General features: G+C 44.0%; 3 protein-coding genes and 1 long non-coding RNA gene across 7 annotated transcripts; 3 read left to right on the top strand and 1 right to left on the bottom strand.

The window, feature by feature from the left end:
* Positions 1 to 1,281: 1,281 nt before the first annotated feature.
* On the top strand, positions 1,282 to 2,959 carry LOC127775848 (uncharacterized). Its single transcript, XR_008018045.1, has 2 exons — positions 1,282 to 2,176; positions 2,400 to 2,959. It is a non-coding gene; the product is annotated as an uncharacterized LOC127775848 (long non-coding RNA).
* A 10,343-nt stretch (positions 2,960 to 13,302) lies between these two features.
* On the top strand, positions 13,303 to 15,508 carry LOC127776605 (uncharacterized). 2 transcript variants are annotated; one of them, XM_052303069.1, is made up of 3 exons: positions 13,303 to 13,569; positions 14,617 to 14,841; positions 15,144 to 15,508. In XM_052303069.1, exons 1-3 carry the CDS (start codon positions 13,413 to 13,415, stop codon positions 15,317 to 15,319), a joined length of 558 nt encoding a protein of 185 aa, XP_052159029.1. In that variant the 5' UTR covers positions 13,303 to 13,412; the 3' UTR covers positions 15,320 to 15,508. The 2 variants fall into 2 exon arrangements, with proteins under 2 accessions (XP_052159029.1, XP_052159028.1); XM_052303068.1 differs by having other exon boundaries at positions 13,305 to 13,569; positions 14,614 to 14,841.
* A 210-nt stretch (positions 15,509 to 15,718) lies between these two features.
* LOC127776604 (uncharacterized) lies at positions 15,719 to 19,607 on the top strand. Its single transcript, XM_052303067.1, has 9 exons — positions 15,719 to 16,034; positions 16,127 to 16,214; positions 16,444 to 16,554; positions 16,763 to 16,845; positions 17,420 to 17,534; positions 17,929 to 18,020; positions 18,560 to 18,625; positions 18,726 to 18,819; positions 19,167 to 19,607. The coding sequence occupies exons 1-9, from the start codon at positions 15,772 to 15,774 to the stop codon at positions 19,275 to 19,277; spliced, it is 1,023 nt and encodes a 340-aa protein (XP_052159027.1). The 5' UTR covers positions 15,719 to 15,771; the 3' UTR covers positions 19,278 to 19,607.
* A 129-nt stretch (positions 19,608 to 19,736) lies between these two features.
* Positions 19,737 to 25,343, bottom strand: LOC127776603 (probable WRKY transcription factor 72). 3 transcript variants are annotated; one of them, XM_052303065.1, is made up of 7 exons: positions 25,293 to 25,343; positions 24,981 to 25,194; positions 24,439 to 24,516; positions 24,141 to 24,212; positions 23,430 to 23,996; positions 23,166 to 23,279; positions 19,737 to 20,792 (listed from the first exon to the last, which is right to left on the bottom strand). In XM_052303065.1, the coding sequence occupies exons 2-7, from the start codon at positions 25,095 to 25,097 to the stop codon at positions 19,854 to 19,856; spliced, it is 1,887 nt and encodes a 628-aa protein (XP_052159025.1). In that variant the 5' UTR covers positions 25,098 to 25,194; positions 25,293 to 25,343; the 3' UTR covers positions 19,737 to 19,853. The 3 variants fall into 3 exon arrangements, with proteins under 3 accessions (XP_052159025.1, XP_052159023.1, XP_052159026.1); XM_052303063.1 differs by lacking the exon at positions 25,293 to 25,343 and having other exon boundaries at positions 24,981 to 25,207; XM_052303066.1 differs by lacking the exons at positions 24,141 to 24,212; positions 25,293 to 25,343 and having other exon boundaries at positions 24,981 to 25,208.
* Between the last annotated feature and the right edge of the window lie 218 nt (positions 25,344 to 25,561).

The raw sequence follows: 25,561 nt of genomic DNA, 5'->3' as shown, positions 1-25,561 counted from the left end.
TGCCGGCCTCTGGCGCTCCTCCTCGCGCTGCACGGCCACCGACCACATCTCCTCGTACCGCCAACCCCGCCGGCCAACCACAGCCACCGTGCTTGCTACCGGCCGCCCGCTCCTCCGCGCCTTCCAGGCACAGCTGCCATGCCTCCGCGCCTGCTAGCCACAGCTTGCCGCAGCAGCCGTGCCTCCGCCGCTGACGCCGCGCCCGCACCGGCCTCTGGCGCTCCTCCTCGCGCTGCACGGCCACCGGCCACATCTCCTCGCGCCGCCAACCCCGCCGGCCAACCACAGCCACCGTGCTTGCTGCCGGTCGCCCGCTCCTCCGCGCCTTCCGGGCACAGCCGCCATGCCTCTGCGCCTGCTAGCCACAGCTCACCGCAGCAGCCGTGCCTCCGCCGCCGACGCCGCGCCCACACCGCCGCAGCCCAAATTCGGCGGCAACGATGCTGGATCCAGCTGCGGGGGTGCCAGATCTGGCGGTGGCGGCCCTGGATTCGTCGCCATGTGCCTTGCCGCCGCGCGGCCTTCCCGGCTTTCCGCCCCGCCCCTTTGCGCTGAGACAGTCGCATCGCCGAGGTTTGGAGCCTCGCCACCGGGATAACGAGACACGTGGCTTCTGGCGACGTGCTCTGGGGGAGAGGAGGGAAGGGTGGCGGTGGCCGGGGGTTAGGTTTCGCCCCCGGTCGCCCGCGTGAGGATGACATTGAGTGTTATTTTTTTGTCCGTGAACTGAAGCTATAGGAGAGACATTTGACATTAACAGAACATGCCCATAAGCATGTTTTTGCGTAAAGTTTTGATCTAGGGGTGTAAAGTTTTGGTGTGTCACATCAGGTATTATATAGAGTGTCGCATGGGGTGTTCGGGCACTAATAAAAAAAAGTAATTACATAATCCGTTAGTAAACCGCGAGACAAATTTATTAAGCTTAATTAATCCGTCATTATCAAATGTTTACTATAGGACCGCATTGTCAAATCTTGAAGCAATTAGGTTTAAAAGATTTGTCTCGCGAATTAGTCACAATCTGTACAATAAATTATTTTTTAATCTATATTTAATACTTAAGACATGTATTAAAACGTTTGATGTGACATGATGAAAAATTTTAGAGTGGAATCTAAACAGGCCTCAACTTGCTGGCTCAAATACAGGAAAATCAGTCCACCCCGCACCAGGCCCAAAGAAAATTGTCCAACAGAAAAGTCCAAAACGCTAGTACATAGGCATATCGTTTGGATCCAAGGCGCATAATCCTAGCTTGACCTGGCAAGGCCTAGCGTTTAGAACTGTAATTGTATCGTACCATTTGGGGGCAAGCTAGCCCGAACGGGCAAGGAAAAGCTCGCTCGCGGTGGAGAGCCAATTCGGCTCGGTCCATCGACGGCAAAAGTAAGCCCGCAACAACCTGGTTTGTCTAGCTGAAGGTGACAAACAACCAAACGTACCCGGCGGACCCCTCCCCGGCTCCCCTCCCCTCGTTCTCGATCGATCCAGATCGATCGGTGTCGGCAACCGCCGCCCCGTGCAATGCGTCGCGCCTCTTGCTCCCTGCAGCCTCCCCTCATCCCGCGCTCTGCTCCCTCCATCTTGCTTCGCGTCGCCCGTCCAGTGGTCGGCGCTCGCTGCTTGCTGCTGGTTCATGCCCCAGGACCCAAGCAGCCGTGCGGAGGCGCTGTCCTATGCCGTGAGATGCCCACTGGTCGCCGTCGGCCTCGCGATGAGCAACCCAGGCCGAGTGCGTCCCTATCCAACATGGAGGAGGAAGATGAGGTGCCGCCGTGTAGGGGCAACAGCCTCCTGTGATTTGTTCAACCGTTGAATGATGATTTAGTTGTTCAACACTTGAAAGGCTTGTGATTTGTTGGTTTGATACTTAGACACAGTTGCATACTTGGATTTGAACTTTGGTTGTATAACCTGAATCTCCACAGGACGGATTTCATGCTAATTTGTTGGTTGATTTGGAAAGAGCCTAATGCAAGAATTTTTTAACACGTGTCCAAGACACCAGATCAACTTGCGAAGGATAGTAAAGAGGAAAGTGCTGTCTGGAGGGTGGCTGGGATTTTCTCCCAATTTCACGAGTAATCGCCATGACTACTGCGGGGTTTAGCCCTGCTTTCTTTTCTCGTTCTTGGTTGGCTGGGTCCTTCTCTGGCTACCGCGGCATAGTAAGGTCGTTGTAACATTTTACTGTATTTTCCTCTAAATCTTAAAATTAGTTGGCTATCCTTTGGCCGATCCGGCAAAAAAAAAATTATTGAATCTCCGTTGCAATTATTTTGGTTTGGTTGTATTGGCTCGCGAGCTAAACGAGCTGACCAGCGAGCCGAGCCGTGCTATTTCGATATTTACCCCTTAGCTGATCTCATAAATATTTTTTTATTTAATTAATGTAGGCGTCGGTCCTTCCGCTGACTAACCCCGAGGATTAGTTAATAGTACTGGAGTATTTGACGGGGTGGTTGCGACTTGGGAGTAGGATTTTACGGAGAAAATGGAACACCCTGCAATACAAGCCAAAGGAAGGCAAGGAGGAGATGGTTTTCTCGACGAACACGAAGTACTCGTAACTCTCTCGCCAGGGAGCTTCCCTCCCCGGCCCAAGCAAGGATGGAGGTGAAGCCGGAGCTCAATCGATCTGCACAGGGTTACACGAGGCACTTCTTGGTTCTTCGATCCAGCTAGCTTTGGGATCGATCGTCCGGTAATAAGCTCCTGGTATGCTCCTCTTCAGTACCCCCTGGCCCTGTCATGCTCCTCTTCCCCCCTTTAGTTTGGATTTTCGACGCCATTCCTAAATCCTGTGACATTTTCATGAACATGTTGTCTTCCAGATGGATCTCCATGGTTCTAGCTAGCTATTTGTGCTTTGATGAATCCTGATTCCACTATCGTCGTCGTCGTCATCATCATCTTTTTTCTATTGTTGGTACATGTTCTTATATATTCTGGCGCATTTCGATTCGAGTTTGTCTCCTGCGCCTTCGATGAAATACTTACAAGTCGATCGAACAACACCTGTCATCATGGCTTACGCCAATAGCTACGTGCCGATAGAGTATAGACACATGATGCACGACAGGACGACGTGTTTCCACGTGAAACGTCGTCCGCGACAAGTTAATCTAGAGGCGGCGTCGTATTTGCCGCGTCCACACACGCGTGGCGGTGGACAAGAACGAATTGAACTTTTTCTCCATCCGTCTCTATAAATACACGGACACAAAACCGCACACGGAGCTTCGCTCCCACCGTTTAGCGCATCGATCTGCTTAATTAGCTGAACCTTGGATTAACCATTATTTCGACGGGCCAAAAACCAAGAAGGCATAGAAATCCATCTCTATTTCAGCCCAATATACCATATGGATATGGATCGCCACGGAGCCCTGACCAAGCTGGGGTTCGGAGCACTAACATTCAACTCCGCGCTTGCAATATACCGATCGCGGGGAGACCCAGCCACGGTCGCGTTCGTGGCCGGCGCGTACGCGGCCATCGTTCTGCTCTTCTATTTCCTCCTCCGGTTTGAGCGACGACGGGATGACAGGGGGAGGACCAAGGTCGTGGTTTGGGTGCTGACGACCCTACTGACCGCGATGTTTGCAGCGAGGGTGGCTCCGCTTATGCCGCCGCTCGTCGCCTTCGTTGTCTGGGCCATGGCGGCTGGGACGTCGGTTGCTGGATTATGGGCTTTTTTTCTCAACCTCTGAGATCCAAGAGCGCACTGTAGATTTGTTTACGGCACGGCCTTTCTTGTTGTTAGTGGCTTGCTTATTTAATTTGCTTGTAACCAAAATAAATATAGACTTTAGGTGGGAAAAATAAAAGAATCATCTTGTACTTTTTTGCGGGCCACAATTATAGCCCATTAACTTGACGCGTCACCACCAATTCTGTCTCTTCCGTGGAGCATATACGAGGGTGGTTTGATCTGTCACTAGACCACGAGACGAATTTATTTAGTCTAATTAATTTATCATAGCAAATATTTATGCTAGCACAATATTATCAAATCAAGCCAAAACAATTAATCCACAAACCACCAAGAAGAAGATCTTGACGACCATTCCGAATACCTCCGCCAAGTTATTTTGTTGGAATTCCATTTTCCAAACAAACAAGATTTTAGATAAGTAATTTAAGAGAAAAAACATATAAGAACAAACAAAATACATGTATTGTTAGGTATAGTAGGCAATACAACCAGACATGAGAGTCAGGTCTCTGATTAAGACAATACTGTGCACGGTCTCCGTGTAGTCACATCCATAGACCTTATAACCATACCTTATTCTATGGACGTGACTACACGGAAGACCGTGTACTGTATTGTCTTAATCAGAGAACTTACTCTCAGGTCTGGTTGCATTGGCTACTATACCTAACAATGCAGGTATCTTTTTGTTCTTAGGATTTTTCTCTTAAATTACTTATCCAATCTATAATCCGGTTACACTATTATGCACGTTGCAATTAAATATTTACAACAAGATCTTACATGTTTATATTTTTGATTAAAAAATATCTATGTTGTAAATTACTATTGTTAATATGTAAGTTACTTTTATCATATATATAAATTACTTTTAGATTTGATTAAATTACTTCTTACACATTAATAGTGCTCTGAGTTGTTTGATTTATTATTATTTTTAAGTCAATTCCATAATTTGTACTAATTAAATTTAATTTTTAGATAGACTCATGTTTTTACCCCCACAACGAATTTACTTCTAATGTCGTGATAATGTCGTGATAAGTTACTTTCCTTTTGTTTTAAGTTACTTCTATAATATATGTACATTACTTTTAGGATTTATTAAATTTACTTTTATATGTCAAAGAAGTAATTTAATGGAATCTAAAAGTAATTTAGATATATTATAAAAGTAATTTGTATTTTTTATCAAAAATATAGTCATGTGAGATCTTGTTATAAAGATTTAATTGTTATGAGCACAACGGTGTAATCGAATCGTAAATCCGATAAGTAATTTAAGAGAAAATTTTATTTGAAGTATAGGTGATAGAAATATATTTCTCTACTTACATGTTGGACTAGTAGGATCGTTGTGCGTCGCTGGATAGAGCAAAATCGAGAGCGCGCGCGATTTAGATTTTGCATTATTCTATAATGTCAACATGAGTAAGCGATTTACTCTCAGAATAGGGCTTGAATTTATATAAAAATCCCCGTGTTTCTGTGAAGACATACTTCTCGAGATAACATAACACTCAACCACACAATAGGTATATTTCTTACTATTATAAAGATGTTTATCGACGACAAACACCATCAAACACCAACTTATGGCGTATTATGATTTTTATATTAATTGTTCATGTTGGGTTCCATTTAACAATATATTTCCTTACATGTATCTATATTATTGATTTGATGTCCTCATAGTAGGTTTATAAGAAAGGAATAAGTTCACTTTGGGTCCTCTATTTGTCGCCCAGTCCAATTTTCATCGCTTGACCACAAAACCGGGTACGACCCGTCCTCCAACTTACGAAAACCGGGCGAACGAGGTCCCACGGCGGTTTTAAAGGCGGTTTTGGCTGACGTGGCGCCTACGTGGCTTGTTTGACTAGGTCTCCGTCCCACGTGGCATTGACGTGGCGCTTACGTGGCAATTATATCTCGGAAAAATAATAAAAAGCGTGGCCCCACATGTCAGCTGCACACAAAAAATAATTTTAAAATGGAGGGGGCCACGTGGGCCCCGCATGTCAGCCTCACTCCTCACTTCTTCCCTCTCTCTTCTCTCTCTTCTTCCCTTTCCCCTCTCTCTCTCTCCTTCTTCTCGGGCAGCGGATGGCGCGGGTGGGCGGTGGCGGGCATGGTCGGCGGCCACCCAACGGCCCCTGCCGACGACCTCCTCGGTGTGTTTGGGCCTTCGGGGACCTCCTTGGCAACGGGATCTTCAACTTCGATGGGGAGACGTGGGTGGCGCAGGCGCGCAGCATAAGACTACGGCCGGGCGTGCGCCGCCGATTCTCTCCCACCGGCCGCCTCGCGCCGCTCCCTCCCACCGGTCCCCGTGCGCCGCCGCTCCTCTCCCGCCCTCCCGCCGGTCGCCGACCCTCACGCACCGCCGCTCCTCTCCCTCCTTCCTGCCGGCCGGCGCATGCCGCCGCTCCTCTCCCGTCGGCCGGTCCGACGAGCTCACCTCCTTCCTCGCAGAGCTCCCGTCGGCCGCCCTCTCTGCCGGCGCGACGCTTGCGTCGGTCACTCTGTCCGCCGCACGCACACCGGATGCGGTACAAGCAAACGAAGAAAAGGAATGCAAAAGAAAACAAAAGGACAGATAGAGGAGAGGGCGTCCAGCACGTCGACTAGCATCAAGGCGCGCAAGCTCGAGCTCGCAGCCGGAAGCGGCAAGAGCGACGCGTCGTCGCCGGCGGCGGTGTCCATGCCGTTGTGCTGCTCCGCTGCTAGCAGCTAGTAGCTAGCCGCGCGTCCCTATGTCCTCCCTCCTGTGTAGTTTCGTCGTCATCGACACAGGCTGCCGCCTCGCCGCGAGCTATGCCCCCGTTTTGAGTTCGCAACATGCGACAAGCACCAAGAAAGTCAGCAAAATGCCAGCAGGAAGAGGATGCTAAGATCTCGATGTAATGAACCGCTAACTAATTTTGCTTGCAGGCCGGTGGAGCCGAGCAGGCGGCGGCGCGCGAAGATGATAGGAGGAGCAGAGCGGGCAGCGGCGCGCGGAGCCGATAGGAGGAGGTTGAGCAGCGGCCGGCCCGCGGAGCAAGATGGGCAGCGGCCGAAGCGGGCTACAAGCTCGCCGTGATGAGGAAGAAGAGGCAGAGCCGAGTAGGGAGAGGGGGATGACATGTGGGGCCCACGTGGGCCCCACCTTATTTTTTAAGCAGATATGTGGGCCCCACCATTTTTAGATTAATTATTTTTTATGCGGCTGACATGTGGGCCCATGATTTTTATTATTTTTTCGAGATATAATTGCCACGTAAGCGCCACGTCAATGCTACTTAGGACAGAAAAATAGTCAAACAAGCCATGTAGGCGCCACGTCAGCCAAAACCGCCTTTAAAACCACCGAGGGATCTCGGTTGCCTGGTTTTCGTAAGTTGGGGATGGGTTGTACCCGGTTTTACGGTCAAGGGACGAAAATCGGACTGGGCGACAAATAGAGAGATCCAAAGTGAACTTATTCCACGATGTCTATACCACACACGCTGCTTATTTAACCATCACAATCTGTTATCCGAAGTTAACCGCTTCCACGTCGACTCGAACGTGGTGGCATCATGCATGTCACCTTGTCATTGAGCAGGAGATTTTTTTTAATGGTTATTAGTGTTGATCTTTCCCTGTTTCAAGATATTTTATTTTAGCATTTTTATTTGATCCACCCAAGCTTTATATTTGAAATAGTCAATGCATTAAATTTTTGAGAAAGCGGATGAAAAATGCATTTGGAGTTTGAGAATGCAAACGAAGGGCACTAAATGCATCCTTATGTAGTTTGAGATAGTGAAAGTTTTGTTTCGTATTGGCATGTGTGAAATATGTTAAAAATGGAGTCTTTTAGAATGCAGGCAGTAAATTTTATTAATAACTATGTGAAACCTTGCGTATTGCTGCGGGTTTACTATAATAACAATAAGTAAAAATATTGTATAAGATAGCTTAAATAACATAAGCTTACATTTATATAAGTTGATGTGATTTAAATTTAAATTGTATGTAGAATGATGATTAAAATGTAAAAGTAAGATGATATGGCTTGATAAGAGAATAAAAGAAGGAAGATAATTTAGACTATACATCTAAGGGCGAAAAAAATTGAGATGACATGGCTTAATGAGATAAAAGAAAAATAACATGAACTAAACTAAGTGAGAATGAATTGTATAGTTATATAGGATATCATAAAAAAATGATATAGAGATATATTAAAATATTATGTGAATTATGTGTGATGATTTGACATGCTTACATTTTAATTCTCTAAAATTTAATAATTATTAAATTATAGATAATATAGCATGTTTGTATTATGTTTAGATTATTAGTATATTATAATGTGACATCTTTGCATGTCTATAGATTCTTTTGCCACGAGTTTGACAGTCTGGCTCATCTAATGCAAACAGTATCGGCCCATGAAAGCCAATTGTAGGAAGCAAAGGAAGATCGGTTTTGGATTTATCAAGACAAGAAGTAAGATAATTTTGAAGCATGAGTTCTCATACTCCAAAACTGGGGGACATGTGTTAACACCAAAATTTAGTAAGCCCGAAGTCATCATTGGCCTAGAGTTAGTATCGGCTTCAGAGTCTTGGAATCGGCCGATGGGAGTCGTCAAGTCACCAGCAGTTGTGTTTTTTGTGGAATCGGATCAATTAAAGGAAATTTATCCAGAAGAGTCCGAGTTCAAGGAGGATGTGGCATGGCAAGTGTATCTATTAATTAGGAATAGTTTGTTGGTTCATTTTATCTTTAGGAAAGTGTGTTTAGTGTCCATAAGGACTTTATGTTTTCCTTTTATCTTTACGAAATTTTCTTTCTTGTCCTAGAAGGACTAGTATCTCCCTATGGGTATAAATATGTACACCCGGGGTCATTGTAAAATATCTCAACAATCAATACAACTACTCTTGGCGCATCGCCACCCTCTTTACCGAGGTTTTTACTTATCATCCGGCGGAACTTGGCACCTGACGCGGGGCCACATCGGTTCAGTTCGATCTCCGGTGAAGGGGTAAGTCCTACGTTCCGCCGGCCCTGGCAATTGTATTGGCTTCATCGGTGTCGTTCAAGGCTGCATCAGTACATTCAAACTCTTGGATTGCTCTGGTTCGGTTGATATATTTGCCTACCTATCATATGCCTCTGTTAATTTAATCTTAGCATATCGATTTAGCTCTATCGGCTGCTTCTCGCTTTAGGGTTTCTGTCAGTATCGGCTAAATCATGTTGCTATATTAGATTAGCTTAGACATCCACCACCCTGAAAATCAGTCAACGGCTTGATTGTCTAGATATTATGTTTCTTTTTCATACTTAGTGTTGCATCAGTTAAGTTTGATTTATTAAGTCGTGTTTAGAACCATAATCTTTATCTCTAGCCTGCTTCTTTGACTGCTAATAAGTGTTCCATCAGGGTTTCAGCCAATGAGGTATCTAGACGTTGCATCGGCTTACAAAGATTACGTATAAGTAGGATTTAGCCGATCGCAACAAAGGTTTCACTGTTTATCTAATCTTGTGAATTTTATGACATTGGACCTCCCACCGATGTATGCTTTAACCTTCAGATCAGTGCTTATTCTATTATATCATTGCTAGCCGATTGGTTTCTACTAGATATTATTATTTTTATATTGATTATCATCAGCCGATTGTCTTTATATCATTATCTACATTGAATATATAGACGATTGCTCAAAACCCTATCGACATCGGCTGGAATCGACATCTGCTAGTATCGGCTATCAGCTGGAATTACTTCATCGGCTTGTCAACTGATCAGCTATTTGATCTATTGTTTACGTATCTTGTCAGTTGCAGGATCAAACTAATTTGCACACTCGCACCTCACTAAGATTTGGACCTGCACTGGAGCTAAGCAGATCTCCTAGGCCAGTGTGTTTTTCGCATCAACAGGTGGCAGCTCGTTGCTGATGGTAGCCAAGAAAGGACCAACCTAGTCCAATATGAAACATATTGTAAGAATACTTGGTCACAAGTGAAAGCATGAGGCAGACTAGGGGCGGATCTACAGTAGAAGGGCCAGTGTCAGGTGACACCAACGACTTTCGGTAAAACCTATAGTGAAACTGTTTATCCATATGCTATAACACAATGATCTAAGCATAATTAGCATACTATGATACCGATAGACACGTTCTGACATTAACGAATCGATTTTCTGGATCCGCCACTGAGGTAGACCCTGGTTCATAATGCAAGTTGGGTAAAATAACCTTGCCCAAAGTGCAATTCACTCAATTAGTTATAAAGACCAATCGTTCTCGATCGTGGAAACAGTTTTAGAGAGAACAGAAAAAATATTTTTCCACTGTAAATAAGGGGGAAAGGGAAAAAAGGAAACACCAGGCTTAGATCCAGGGGCGTCCTTGGGCCCGTGCGGGCTGTGCGACTGAACAGGGCCCCCAAATTTTAAAGGCCCCTAAAATATTAAGTATGTCCTATATATGATAATATTATAGACTTTAATTTTATTAATTTGCAGTCCAAATAGTAGTAAAACAAAGCCCAAAACGCTGCAGAAAGTGAACCGATCAATCTTCCATGTACTCCCGTCCAGGCGTCCGCGTCATCGCGTATCGCAGAAGTCCCGACGCCGCAGCCCGCTTCGTCTCCTCTCCCTAGTCCCCTCTAGCCTCCGTTTCTACTTCATCGCTGATGATCAGCTGATCGCCACACCCGTTTTTAATTTTACTATAATAAATTTACTAGGCTACTAGACTCTATTTTAATATTTTACACGGGACCCGATTTGGGCGGTATATACCTTACTTCACGTGCACTCCAGGTAAGTAATTAAACGGTCAAATTTCTTCGGCGATAAGCTACGTGCCTATATATAGCCCATCAGTCAGCAGTGCGCTCTGCTTACCCGGCTGATGGACGAACGGAACGCCGCCGCCGCTGCCGGGCTCGTTCGCGCGGGTCTCCTCGTTCTCACCCTCACCTCCGGCGCAGCGATCTACCGGGCAGCCGGCGATGCCGGCGCGATCGCTTTCGTGGCGACCAGCTACGCCACGCTTCTCCTCCTCTTCCGTTACCTTCGCGCCTACGAGCTTGCGGCCGCCGCGGAGAGAGAGGGGCTCAGGCGCAAGGTGTGGTATATTTGCACCGTCGTTACCACGCTGTTCGCCTGGAAGGTTGCCGGCGTGATGCCTCCGGCCGCCGCCGCCGCCGTCTGGCTCCTCGCCGTCGCCACCTCCGCCGGTGGCTTCGTCGTCCTGTTCCACCACCGCCGCCGTCCATGATTAATTTGGTACTGTACGTGGCGTATCAGTCCAGTGTTGCTACATATACGTACGTACGGATCGACTTCACCCTTGCGTTGCATATTCATTCGATTGACGATTGGCTGTGAATTTGTAATTGGGAGTATACATGCATCGAAAGAATTTCAGGAACAGGTATTTAATTTCATTTCTGAATATATAATTTATTCATTATTTTATTTCTTAAGAAAGCATGGACTAATGGTTAATTATACATTTGTACTCTCTCTGCAGGATATGTACTTATGGGAAGATCGTTATATGTATATGTCTTCTGAATTTCTGATCGATTGGATTTCTCTAGCTGGCTAGCTGAAATGGTATTGTAGATCTTGGAGCTTTCAAGCACCAAGCCTGTCTCACCTTTGGATCAAATTAATGGCTCATTGCTGTTGTTATTGCTGTTTTCAAAGGATTGAATAATTTTTGTGGGGCAATTTGTTGGAGGTTTTGCTCGTCACGTTATTTGCTACCCATTTTCCCATTTATCGAGTAAATTAGTACTCCAGGAAACAAAGTCACACGGAAAATCTCGGTGACATATATATATATATGTGAAATTTAGTCCATTTATAGTATATTAAAAATATAGAAGTAAAATATTGTACTTAGAACTAGTCATGAAAAATTTCTCTTGATTGAAAGGATTGTTGGCTACGCATGGAGTTTGGTCTCCGATTAAACAATGTTTCTACCGGAAGTCATCAAATATTCTATTGAAACTTTGAAAGTCGTTGCAAATTTCCAATGTCCTATTGTAAGTCATCACAAATTTCTATTGGAAGTCATAAAAATAAATCTATTGAAAGTTATCTAAGATTTTGTTTCTTACTGAAATTCAATTTCCTAACTATATCATGAATACGAACGATGCACGCGCAAGAGGAACCAAAACGTTTTAGGCATAGATTTTGTTCCACGCACGCTCGCTATCTAGGCATAGATTTATACATATTTCTTTTTTTTAATACAAGTTAGACGGGGCTCCTGATGCATGAAGCGGCGCGAGCATCATGCGAGCACGAACGACAGACGCTAAACATGTTCACTCCTACGGCCTCAATGCTTATCAGCCAAAATTTAAATTTTCAATCTTAAATTTTAAGTTGATTTTAGAGTTTTTTATCGAAGTTTATTTTTCAGCTTTTGTTTTTTACATCGCTAAAAAATAAGAACACGTATATAAAATTTTTATTCATAAATTATTTTTTATTTATAAATATACCGTTTCGCTTATTTCTCAAATAAGCGAACGATGGGGTTCTAGCCTATTGGAACCGCATCCACGCAAACATTCGCAATTTAGGAATATTGCTCACACCCACCTATGTGTGTGAAGTTAAGACTTAAAACGTAGATCTTCAGATTACGACCATGAAAAATATGAGCATCCTTGCTTTGTTTAAAACTTATTTCCGTTAATTAATAAGTAGGTTAAGAACACCGAATCTTACAAACGGAATTACATATAATTCTGTTAGTGGTATATGAGCTTTTATAAGGAAAATCAAAAGGAATCATTCCAAGTGATGCCATTTCAAACCATACCATTTTTTTTTAAAGTTGATAAAGATGTGCATATATTTAGTTTCTTGCCAAATTTTGACAAATACATAAGAAATTCTGCTAATATTTTGGTAATATTATCAATTTACCTAAATTAATTTACTAAAATTTTAGTTTTGCTAAAATTTGGTAAGGTTCATTTTGGTTACAATCTAAACAGCCAAACAATTTTATGCACAATACGCCATTATATGTGAGAGTTGTTGAGAAACCAGTCTACTCTATTGATCAGCACACAAGCAGACAAACACAGAGTTATGGAACACAGAAAATATGAGCAAGTGGAAGCTTTATTTCTTCTGGATTTGAGTACAAGCTACAAGAGGGGAAACAGGAGACCGAAGATCGGTTGTCCTCGCCTTGGACCTTCTGGGCCCTATTTATAGGCGGAGGAGGGTAGAGACTTGCATCGTAAGCCTTGAACCTTCTGGCTTGCGTCGTAAGCCGGCTTACGTCGTAAGCTGGCTTCTCCTGTAAGCTGGTTTCTGGCGTAAGCTTTCTTCTGTAGTAAGCTTTCCACTGATAATTTAATTTGTCGACAATAAAATAGGTTTGATAACTAGAGTGACCATTCCTACATTAGTTCTTCTAGTAGCTTATAGGTTCGCATATCACAGTATCACACGGCCAGGAGCAGGCGCTCCCAAATTGTGGACCAAAAAAGAAAGCCTGGATAGAGAGGCGGAGCCCAAAAACTCTCCAACAATCCGGGCGGCCCGGAAACCCCCAGATCTTTCCGCTCCTCCTCGTCGTCTTCCTCCTCTTTCCTCCTCCTCCCCGTCTCTCCCTCTCCGCTTCTCTCTCCCACCAACCCCCCGCCCCCACCCATGGCGCTCGCATCCGGCACGTCCTGCGCCCTCCCCGGCGCCGCGCGCCCCCACCTCGCCGTGTCCCCCTCTCCGCCCGCCTCCTCGATCCGTTTCTGCAGAGGCGGCTCCCGCGGCGGCAGGGCCGTCGTCTCCCTCCGCGCCTCCGTGCCTCCAGGTAGTTCGGTCAACGGTGATGATTTGTTTCTGCGCATGTAGTTAGAGAGAATAAAGGGGCTAGCTCTCTCTCTTTTTTTTTTGTGCTTAATTTGAGTTTTGGAGACCTGAAAAATGGGGATGGATTCGTCCGTACTATGAGGAATATTGGATGGTACTAGTAGCAAATAGCAGTGGCATAGCAATAGATCGTTGATATCGATAAGGCTGTGGCCGAATTCATACGGGTCTATTCGGATTGGAGGAGTTTCACGGGAGTTTTGGAGGAACTTAAAATGTTTCTTGTGAAAATACTGTAAAATTCCAGCGTTCCAAAACACTAGGAAGGGTACTTTCCATTTAGGAATAGGTTTTTAGTATGCTTGATGCAGTGGCTTTGAGGATTACCGATTGCTTAATCGATGACATGCCTGGTAGTTAGGCATTAAAGTCCTTGTTTAATCCAGTTCTGGACATACATCCCAGCTCATGTTGCTTTTTCTCACTCGGGCACTATGTTCTGTACATGACAATTTTGTTCCCATTAATTAGTACTGGACCTAACTATGGTTTACAAATAGTTCATCCCCGTCCAAGTTAAATGTTACATATCCTTGTATAAGACATTATCATGTTTCCTGGTAGGGAACAATATTTCTGTGTGCAATTTGCATTATCAGGGGATCTTATAGAAGCAATTATTTGTACACTAATTTGATCATAGCTGCGTATAATCATGTGTTATGTACACTAATTTGATATGCCTATCCCTACATATGGTTACAAATTTAAAGATACTCGTACTTGGGTCACTCTTGTACAATTTGAAACTAGCGTGATATATTCAACATGTTGGTCAAAGTATGGCAAATTGTAACACCCTTTATTCAGGCACGCCCATCTGCCCTGTACTTATGAGCGGGTAACACTGATCAGGGTAACCTGTTAAGATTAAATGTCTACAGGCTAAATTCTGTGATTTCTTGTCAAGTATAGAAATAGTTAAACAGTGGAGTAAATTTAAGATAATGTCTTCCGGAGTTAAACCATTGATTGCTTTTTGCAGCAGCAGCGGCAGCAACAACATCTGGTAGCATTGCACCTGCAATTTCATTGACTGAAAAGGCTTTGAAGCATCTGAATAAAATGAGGGCTGAACAGAATGAAGATCTCTGTTTGAGAATTGGAGTTAGGCAAGGTGGATGTTCTGGCATGTCTTACACCATGGAGTTTGAAGATCGATCCAATGCCAGCCCTGATGATTCAGTTGTAGAATATGATGGCTTTGCAATAGGTAAATTTATCCAACTGACTGTTACAATTAAGTTCACAAATCTAAAGTGTCAGCAGTCAGCTTGACATGCACTACTTTTCGACCTCTTTATAACACTCAAGTAACGTCTAATGTAAACTTGTCCATGCATGACTAAACTGATATCAATTAGCTATCTTGTTTAGTTTCAACGGCTTTGATAATAGGTCACATGAGCTTACTTTCAGAATCTATTTATGGCTCTTCATGCGCAAAGTAATCTGATTTTATTTATCGTTTGTTTTACTGGATTTCACTCAAGTGATCTTTTTTCCATTCTGCAGTCTGCGACCCGAAGAGCCTTCTTTTCATGTTTGGAATGGAGCTGGACTACAGTGACGCCCTTATCGGTGGTGGATTCGCCTTCCAGAACCCAAATGCAACAAAGACATGTGGGTGTGGCAAATCTTTCGCCACCGGAAAAGAAACAGAGAGCACAGCAACAGCCTGCAACAACTAAGCTAGAAACATATAGGTGGAAATGCCATATATATAGCTCACCCTTGGCAAAATGTTCTATGGATATACCACAGATGAATACTCGAAACTCAGAAGTGTAACGATTTTCATTACAGTTTGTGTGTATCACTGTATCCAATTGGACAAATTACTGCTCGATAGAATTCAAAGATAGTTACCATGAACTCCAGATTTTGTCTATGATGCTGCTCATGTTGTTGTTGATCAACAAATTCATTTCATGTCCTCAAGATATGTCTTCAGGACCAAGCTCCAGTTGCAACTTGCAACTACTAGCATATGGTAGCAAGGGTTAATTGCCAAATCAATCTGGTCCGTTGGATTTCCATCGGACGGCACAGGCAGACGGAAATCCCGTTTCACCAGCCGTTATCCGAGCAAGCGACGCCACTACACCTCTCGACCACGTCTTCCCTCCCCCGCGGCGAAGCAATGGCGACCTCGTCGCCGCCGTGCGCTTGCGCTGCTCCTCTCCTCCGCCGCCTCCTCCTCCCCGCTCCGCCCCGCGCGCCCTCCCCCGCGGCGCCACCTCGCCTGCGCCTGCCCCTCCGCCGCTCGCCGCCCCCCGCGCGCGCCAAGTTCGGCAAGTTCGAGGCCTCCGACGCCGCCCCCACGGAGGCCTCCGCCGAGGAGGCGGAATCGGCGGCGGCGGCGGGTGATGGGGCGGCGGAACAGAAAGCGGAGGAGGACGACAGGTCAGGGTCACTCCCACCTCTTGCCGAGCTCGTGAACAATCGTCGCATCGTGATGCGTCTGTATGTGTGCTACCTTGCGTTGTGTGTATCAGCTGCTTGCCGTCGGACTTGGAGGGCGCGATATGGCAATCGGGGAAGGCGAGCGCCGATTTCGTCAACTCTGGTGGCATGCGAGCCATTGTATGTTGCTCATTGTTCATCTGTTGTTCTTACTGTCTTACACTGTTTCAGTTTAACCTTACCTGTCACAAAAGTTGTGCTGTTTTCACCTGGAAGTTGGAATGGCATGGAGTCACTTCATGTGTGTATGAGTGTATCCAAGATGTTAAATGTTCTAATTTTGTTTTGATCATGCAACCTTGTCATGTACTTATCATTGATAATTTGTATTTGGTTATACTGACTGTAGGCAGAGCTACTGATCCCTCAGTTGGAATTCCTCAACGAGGAAGGAGCACAGGCTGAGGTCTGGGCACTGTCAAGGATATTCCTGGACACACTTGTAAAAGAGACAGGCCAGGTTTGGATGCAAGGTCGTTTAGCAATAGATGCGCTTTTTGCTCTTTCTTGACAGTTTACAGTTCAATGGACCTAGCTCTGATTTACCCCTGATTCGGCAGATTACTGCATGATTCTTAACGTATCACTTTGGAGATGCAGAATTTCTTGTCCATGTAGATTAAATATTTGGCCTGTTGCCCCTATACTGATTGAATTCTTGTTTACAGAAAGTTAAGGCCATTTTTCCTGATGCTGGAGCAGCGGCCCTTCTTAAGTATCAGTGGACAGATGCAGAGTTTAAGTGCGCCAGGTGGGTATTGGTTCACTTACATTAATCTATGCAGAAAAGGGAGATGGCTAATGGTTTGCATAATACTAATGTGATTTTTTTGTCATGATTTCTTGTATTCATGTTACTTCCTAGCAGTATTTACACAGAAGAACAATTATTTTTTTCGTGGTTAAAACTTATCCAGTTTGGTACAAAATCCTAGCAGCGAATACCATGTAATCACAGAAAGGATGTAGACCATTTTGTGTTACTAGGAAAAATAAAACTGTAGGTTATTTCTAGATTAGGGCATCAAATACTACTCAGAAATGAAAAATCATTAGTTTTCTACTGATATTCGAAATAAACCAATAGCACAAACATCCTTGGTTTTCATCGTGAGAATATTCCTTTTTTCCTCTCTGTATAACAGTATATCATTTCCTTTGAATGCTCCCAGTCTTAATGCATTGACTCTTAAGTATTTTTTTTCCTCTGTTATATTTTCACAATTTATAGACTTTTTGCTCGTTAACTTTAGTTGGCATTAAATTTATTCTGCTTAATTTTTGTGTAAATATAAATTCTATCTAATATTTAACTTGAATTTCAGCTTAAGTGACCGGAAACCAGTTGACGTTGAAGATGAAGTTGTTGTTATGATTATCCCTGATCATCAGATGGTGGAATCTGTTGAACGGATTGCATCTCAACTCTCTGATGATCCTGTATGTAACTTATACCTGATCAATTTCAAATATTTTCAAATAAACTTGCATAGTTCATATTAAATATAAAATGAAATTTCAATTGACGTGCCAACAGCCAAACAAAGTTGGTAAGGCATTGCTTGTATAATTGCAGGATCTTACTGCATTTGCATAAGCAAGCTAGCATAAACCTACGTTCTTGGCCATCACGGCATCACATGAAAGTGCTGATGTAGAATTCTATGCTCAAAGACATCCAGCCTGTTCAATGCACTGAAGTTTCTTTCAATCTACTATCCTTTTAAATCTGTCTATTTTGACCATTATCTTCTTCATGCTACTATTACTGTTTGCATGCAAATCCCATTTCAGTATGATATCCTAAAATATTACCACTTTTAATTCAATGAAGATAAGACCTCTTGTCATGTGGAATCCACGCCTTGTTAGTGGAGATGTTGGAGTTGGCTTTAATGTTCGAAATCTGCGCCGGAATTTCCTAAGGTAAGTTAGTCAGATCATCTGGTCCTTGTTGGCTTTCCTAAACATGTAGGAGTACATAGCTATTCTTGCTGGCATCACAATATAAAACTTGGCCAATGGGGGAAAGACACCCTCCACGGTATTTCACTAAGGGTGTGTTTAGTTCACACAAAAATTGGAAGTTTGATTGAAATTGGAATGATGTGATGGAAAAGTTGGAAGTTTGTGTGTGTAGGAAAGTTTTGATGTGATGGAAAAGTTGAAAGTTTGAAGAAAAATTTTGGAACTAAACTCGGCCTAAGAAGAGCTCAATCGGAGCCCAGCCAAGAAAGGTCACCAAAGCTAGTCCCCCTCATACATGGGGATGCCGCCTCCTATGGTTCGGGCCTTAAGCCATGCTTTGAGGCCCAGCCCTTACACAAGGGCCTAACCAACTTGTCCCGTTTTCCAGTGCTAATATTGTTCTTTACTACAAGTTTCATTGACCTATTTCATGTTTAGTTCCTTCTGTACGTAGTGTTTCACCTATCTCTTGCTAATTTTCATTCCCAACTTTGCAGCACTTTTACCACTGTTTACTCGATGAGACCGTTGCCAACTGGTGCAGTCTTTCGACAATATCCTGGGTTTGTAGATAATTATTAACTTACTTATTTGTATATGATCAAAATATGTATGTAGTGTAATAATGCGCTAAAGGCTTATCTGTGTTTGTTCATGTTACAGAAAGTGGAAAGTATTCTATGATGACCCAAAGAGGCCTAACCGGTATTTGCTTGCCCGAGAACTTGTAAGCCGACCTGATGCAACAGACATTGAGGTTAGGCACTGGAGTTATATATTATTTATTTATTTTTGTTACTATTAATCTGTATTTGTGTTGAGTTGAGTATATGCTCACTCCCCAAAAAATGGCTAGCCAAAGCATGAAACAGCATTTAGAAACTACTAGAAGCATCCAACAGTCAACTCATTTCTCAATCTCTAGACATCAAGGTGACTGCACACAAATTAGGCAGTCAAACTACCGGACACTCAATTCAAGCCAGAAAACCTCTGTTTTTTTTTTTATAAAAATAACTATTTGTTGCTTGTCACTAGGCAAATGCTAAACCACTTTCCCATAAAGACAACATTTAAAATAAGAAGCATTTTTGCAATTTGCAGATAATATTTGGAGGCGGCGATGAACAATCTGACGAGGCACCATCATTGATGAACAATGTAATGGGCGTATTTAGTTCCGTGAGCCGGTTTATGAGAGTAATCTCCAAGTGAAAGTCTCAACCAAGCCGTTGATGAGAATCTTTTTGGCCATGATCCACATCATCAGCGATGCTGTTAATCTGCAACTCCATGGGTTACTAGCTGCTACTGTCTACTGGCAAGCGATGTCTAGTTCACGTTGCAGGACGTGTACAAGCTACCAAGATGTGTACTTGCACGATTGTATTGTAGATTCCTGCATCTATGAATGATCCTAAACAATGTTAGCTTCTATATAACATTTCTGTAGATAGTTACATATCCTTCTGTTTCTGTAAATAGTGAAGATCTGAATTGTACTTTCTGAGTCACTTATTTGTCCATGTATCATATGTTCATTCATCTTTGGCTAACTCAAAAAAAAGGGAGGGGAGGAAAACACAATTACATGTTGTTTACAGTTAATCAAAACAATTCCTGTATCCTATATAGTCAAGATGATTCCCTCTTATGACACACACTAATCAACATTGTGACACAAGTATATATTGCCCCTGCATATCTACACCAAATTGTGATCAAATCCCAAAAATGTTCCAATGGATTCAAATGATGAGCATAAGTATATGTATATCTTCAGCTAATTAATTAATGTGCTTGCTCTCTGTTCGCCACAGGAGACGTCGACGCACTCGTCGTCGATCCTGATAACCCCAGCGATGGCTGCAAGAACATCTGGCTGCTCGAGCTCGCCGCCGCCGCCGCCGCCGTCGACGGCGACGAGTGGGTCAGCCCGAGCCCGAGGTGCTCCCCCCACTTGAGCCCGACCTTGCTGTCCTCTCCTCCCGACGCCGGCGGCGAGCCCTTCTTGCCGACGTACGACGTGATGGCGGCCGCCAGCGCCGTGTGGAAGCTCGGGTCCGCCGTGATCGCCTTCGCGATCGTGTCGGTGATCACGCTCGGCGGCGGCGGCGCCGCCGCCGCCGCCTTCTGCTGCATCTGGTAGAGCGGCGGCGCCGAGCCGCCGCCGCCGCCGCCGCCCTGCTGCCTGCTTCCGTTGATGCTGCTCAGCGCAGCCTCGAACGACGACGAGCTCTTGCCGCCGCCGGCGTTGTACGGGTGAGCGGATAGCGACGCCCCGTAGCTCAAGTACCCCGGCCATGGCGCGCTACTCGGGCCGGAGCCGGAGAAGGTGAAGCCGGTGGAAGGGTACCTGGTGTGCGAGAACCTGTTACTGAGGGAGAAGGCGGCGTGGGAGGAGGTGGCGGCGGCGGCCGGCGAGGTGAGGTCGAGGGTGATGGTGGGGTAGGAAGGGGTGGAGGTGATGGCGGCGGCGGCGGCGGTCGGGAGGAAGAACGGGCGGCCGCCGATGAGGGGCGGCTTGGAGGAGGCGTCGAATGCGAGGGCCGGCGACGCGGCGGCGGCGGGGTAGGCGGCGAGAGAGGTGGAGGAGGAGCCGGAGATGAGCATGGAGGCGGCGGCGGAGGTGGTGGAGGCCATGGCGGTGGCGGAGACGGAGAGCGGGTGGTTGTGCGTGCCCTCGTAGGTGGTGATGAGGATGGACATGTCATCCGCGCATCGCTGCACCTGCAAAAAACGTGCATGGTGAGCACCAAACAATTTCTCAAAATTTTTCAAGAAAGTTTCACGAGTATTTGTATTGAACTTTTACAAGTAAATGTGCAACAACTCAAAATCTAAAGGCAGCTTTGATAATTGTTCCACTTTACTATTTTTCTTTTAGCGATTACATGGAAGACTCAAGTGCACTCACACACCACCATACGTGTGCACCATACTCACACTCTCACGAATGTGCTCCATTAACATATACTCAAACACATAAAGACCAACAGTAAATCCTTACCCCCACTCAATTGCTTATTGAAAACGTGTATGTAATGTTCTTTTTTGGCTAGTCCAAACTATATATTTTTTGAAGCTATAGTATAGACCATAGTAAAAGTTGTCGACTTTTGCTGCAGCATGCATCGTTGGCACCGATGTTTTTTTTATTAGCTTTTGATCAATCTTTTTATTTTAGACCGGGTAAACTTGCATTCGTTTCAATTTGGACCACCCGACTATCTCCTCAAGCATATGAACAATCTCAAATACATCGGCACTACTTGTCAATGAACTCCCATAGCTATATGTGAGACCATTTCTTTGGGATATGTCAAGTTGAATGTAAATGAATAAAACAAAATTGAGGGTGGTCCAAAGTGTCACAAAGGTAAAAGTACCTGATTTAAAATGAAAATATTGGTTAAATGGTAACCAAAGTGAAATTTACCCATTTAAGTAATTGGTGGACAGATTGGCTTGAGATTTGTTTACATGTTCAAATTTAAACGGTTTCAGACTTTCGGGGTATCTTACTGAAGCTTGTCACTAACTTCCTTTTAAAAAAACTTATCACTAAAAAGGGTGAATAGCCAAAGTGGTCCTCCAAGTTCCATCTAAGGCTCAGTTTAGTGCTTGATGTTTCAATCTATCCATATTAGTCCTTCAAGTTTTCATTTTAATTCAAACTTATCCTTGAACCAACAACTCTCTTCATAAATGATACTTATACCCCTCATCATTCACATATATAAGAGAAAAATTGCATGCTTGAATTTTTTATAGATAATACATAGTATATTATGTAAAACAAAAAAAAATATGTACTAACAAGTGTATACGATAGCAATTGCTTAAGTTTCATGTGCACATGTTGAAATAATGGGAAGTACATCTGTAATGTTGTTTATTCATGTTGACTTTCTCTTTTCTAGTATATAGATGTATACAAATTAAGGGAAAAAAAAGAATATTTTCGAATAGAAATATTGACTAGAAATAGCCATATGGCATATTAAGTGGACCCAAGGATGATTTCAAGCCAAAACAAATATTTGAAGGACCTATATGGACAAAATGAAACGTGAAGGACCAAATTGAGTCTTCGCTGAAACTTGAGGGACTAAATTAGCTACTCACCCCACTAAAAAAATTGGGACTATTTGCAAGAGAGAAATTTGAAAGGCACCTATATAAGGGCCCACCAAGTTATCAAAGAAAGCCCAGTAACCTAATCTGTACGGTTGGGTCAAACCAGTTTGATTCGACCAATGAAAAACCCGGCCGCTTGCGCGCGCCGCCGCCGGGAAAGGCGGAAATGGCGGGGCGGCGGAGGGAGCGAACCCTACCTCGAGGCGCCACCGGTGGCCGGCGATCAACACCTCTCCTCCTCCACGGCATGGAGTGGTGGCGCCTCGCTGCGTCAGCCTCGCCGGAGTGCGCGGCGGCGCGTAGGCGTAGCAGTTCAGGCTTCGCCCTAACTCTGGATCCCAAATCCCCCATGCGGGCGTCTCTCCCTCCACCAATCAGGTCAGGCTCCGATCCCCCATTCGCTCGTGCTCTCCTGGTATCTAATGTCTGGTTGCTATTAGCCTAGTGCTCGATTACTTGATCTAGCGGATTTTTTGGACCAATTTGGTGGCTTGGATCATATTTATGGGGTAAATTCGTAATACTCAAGCGATTAATAACTTAATTAGCTCGTGTACTACCAATTGGCAAAATTCGGTGGTGGATAAACAGAGTACTCTGAAACCAATAGTTGGATTTGATTCGGAAATTGAGACCATCAGGACTCATGACTTGTTAATTGTTAGTTGGTCCATTTCTACCAATCAAATATGGTTCAAACTGAATGTAATTTGGTTCAACTACTGTGCCCAGACCTACATATGTGCTGATCTATCCCATTGGGTGTAGTCTCTTTGTTAGTTTGGGAACTTGGATTCAACCCATTCCTTTCCCCAAGTCAATTTTTTCGGTGAGTGAATTTAAAAGGAGTTGCAATGTTGAACAGAAATATGTGTACCACTGTAGCTTTAAAGACATATGCCAAGTTGATTTGATCATTATGGTTTGATTTATTATAGATGGTACATAATGCATTATATATACCTGCTTCCTGACTGGGCATCCTGCTGCCACGGTGCACCGGTAGTAGGCGCGCGGGCAAGGGTTCCCCTTCGCAATCTTCTGCCCATACTTCCTCCACTGGCATCCATCATTCATCTGCACAACCATACAAATTTAATCACAAATTTTTCCATCATATCTCGTTTATTTTACCATTACCTTAGCATATTCTATTAGAATTTAGCAAGAGAGAACATTTTCCAACATAAATACTTATACTAGCTGTATATACAATTATTCTCGTACCGTTGGCGCATCACATCTCGCTCTCACTGAAACCCTAGCCTTCTTGACCTGTGGCTGAGGAGCTATGTCATCCTCGGCTTCCGCGCCGACGCTCCTCAAATTCTTCAGCATTTTGCTTGGTGGCCATTGCTCTGTGGTCTCTGCGGTGTCATCCCTAGCATCCTCAAAGCTGCCTTCAGGGCTCAACGTCATCACATCCGGCTGTACCTTCTCACTGTTATTAGCATCAACTCTGCAGTCTGATAATCCAAGAGAGAGACCTCCTTTGATCTTCAGAAAATCTTCAGTACTCCCTTTGACTTCGCTACTGGTGGTACTCTTGTCTTCCTTCTTGCATTTGCTCCTGCTCGTTCCAAGTCTCAGAGAGACGAATTCAGGCTCCTCGATGTCGGTGGCCGGAGAGTCTGGGAGCTTCTTAGCTCGGCCTTGCTGAAGAACGTCATAGAAGTGCGTCTGAAGAGATCTATAGTCGTGTGAGATGCGCGACAGCAACGTCTTGAGCCTCTCGTTCTCTTCTCGTACTTCACCCATTTCTGCCCTTGTTGATTCAAGCTTATCATCCTGACCCTGAAGCCATAATAGTGCAACAAAATGTATTAGCCATATTTGAAACAATTACATATGATAATGGTCACTTGTCTTGTGAACGACATAGCTAGGTTGATAGAAAAAGACATTGGTATAACTATGATGCATGCTATGCATCCTGACCTTATTTTGAGCTTTCATGTTTAGCAATGATGAGTCCATACATGATCTTTCTATTGGGCCTGGTGAACACACCTAGAAAAATAAACTGATGGTAAGAATAGTCTAGAAGAAAAGGTAAAGTGTGTGTATGAACTTAAAGAAACTAGTTGGTTTTATGACAATTCCAATGAGTAATTTTAGGACAAGAAAATTAGACGTTAAAGTTTACACTGCTGCTTCTTAATTATGAAGTAAAAAGAGGCAGAGAAAATGGTAGAAATTGATTAATGAATTGATGGCTGGGTCAGAGTAGAGGTACCTCCTCCTTTGTGCTTGATATGTTTTGCAAGGACTTGAAAAAATTGCCATCTGAAATTTTATCGCCATCTTTTATAACCTGCAATATATCATAGAATTGAAGATACTATATATCAGTAGAGATCAAGACAATACACAAATATATTCAGGCTAGCTACAGAGAATCTATAAATTAACTTTCCTTCCAGTTCATATATATATTATCCATGATTTATCAGTGCTATCTATGTACGCATAAGAACCAGTGGTTCTCAATTTTTTTAAGAAATCGATGAACACCGCATTTCAAAAAAGGAAAAATCGATGAAACCTGATTAATTTGGACCAAAGAACTGCATCTCTGAAAAAAAAAAATCCCTATTCCACGAACTAAGAACAAGAACCCTGAAGAGAAAACTCTACTAGTCCTAGTTGTACTTACCCAAATAAATGATCCAACTTTTGGAAGAAAGGTTAGAAGTTTATATTTAGATAAAGGAAGCGTAACCTTTTCTAGAAAGATAAGAAATACATATATAGTTCAGATAGAAAAGAGATCCATACCTCGTCTTTTAACCGATCTTCATGGGTTCCAAGCTGCCTCTCTCCCTTGATCATCTCCTCTTTCATGTACATAGAAGCTAGCTGCTTTGAGTCTCCCTTGATCATCTCCTCTTTCATGTACAGAGAAGCTAGCTGCTTTGAGCAGCACAGCTACCTCTCCTCTTCTTCTCAAGTTCTTGTCTGCCTTCAGCTCCTTCTCTTCTTCCTTTTGTTCCTGCACCAGTATTATGGCTTAATTATAAAGGCGAGCCATGTCCTCTTCCGTCTCCTCTTTGGACTTTTGCATAAATTAAGTTGTAACCTTGTGCTTACCTATGTTAGGCGGTCAGCATCCTAAATGTCAAACACGGCCGCACTCTTGGGTGACTTGTGTGGAGAGGAAAAAAAAAAGAGCACAGGCGACTGAGATTTATGTGGATTTCAACGTGTGTAACATGTTGTTGTTTTATTGAAGGGCTGATTCTAAGATGTGTGTCCAGACTGCGTACGTCTGGCCGGAATATGATCTAATAGCACGTCCACCGTTAATGTCCGTACGAAGCTTCCTGCAAGTCTTTGCCATGGCCGACTATTATAGGACC

The sequence above is a fragment of the Oryza glaberrima genome, chromosome 6 (genome assembly GCF_000147395.1).
Source record: "Oryza glaberrima chromosome 6, OglaRS2, whole genome shotgun sequence".
NCBI classification, from domain to species: Eukaryota; Viridiplantae; Streptophyta; class Magnoliopsida; order Poales; family Poaceae; genus Oryza; species Oryza glaberrima.
The sequence above is the reverse complement of the archived record's forward strand: the minus strand, read 5'-3'. Positions and strand labels throughout refer to the sequence as shown.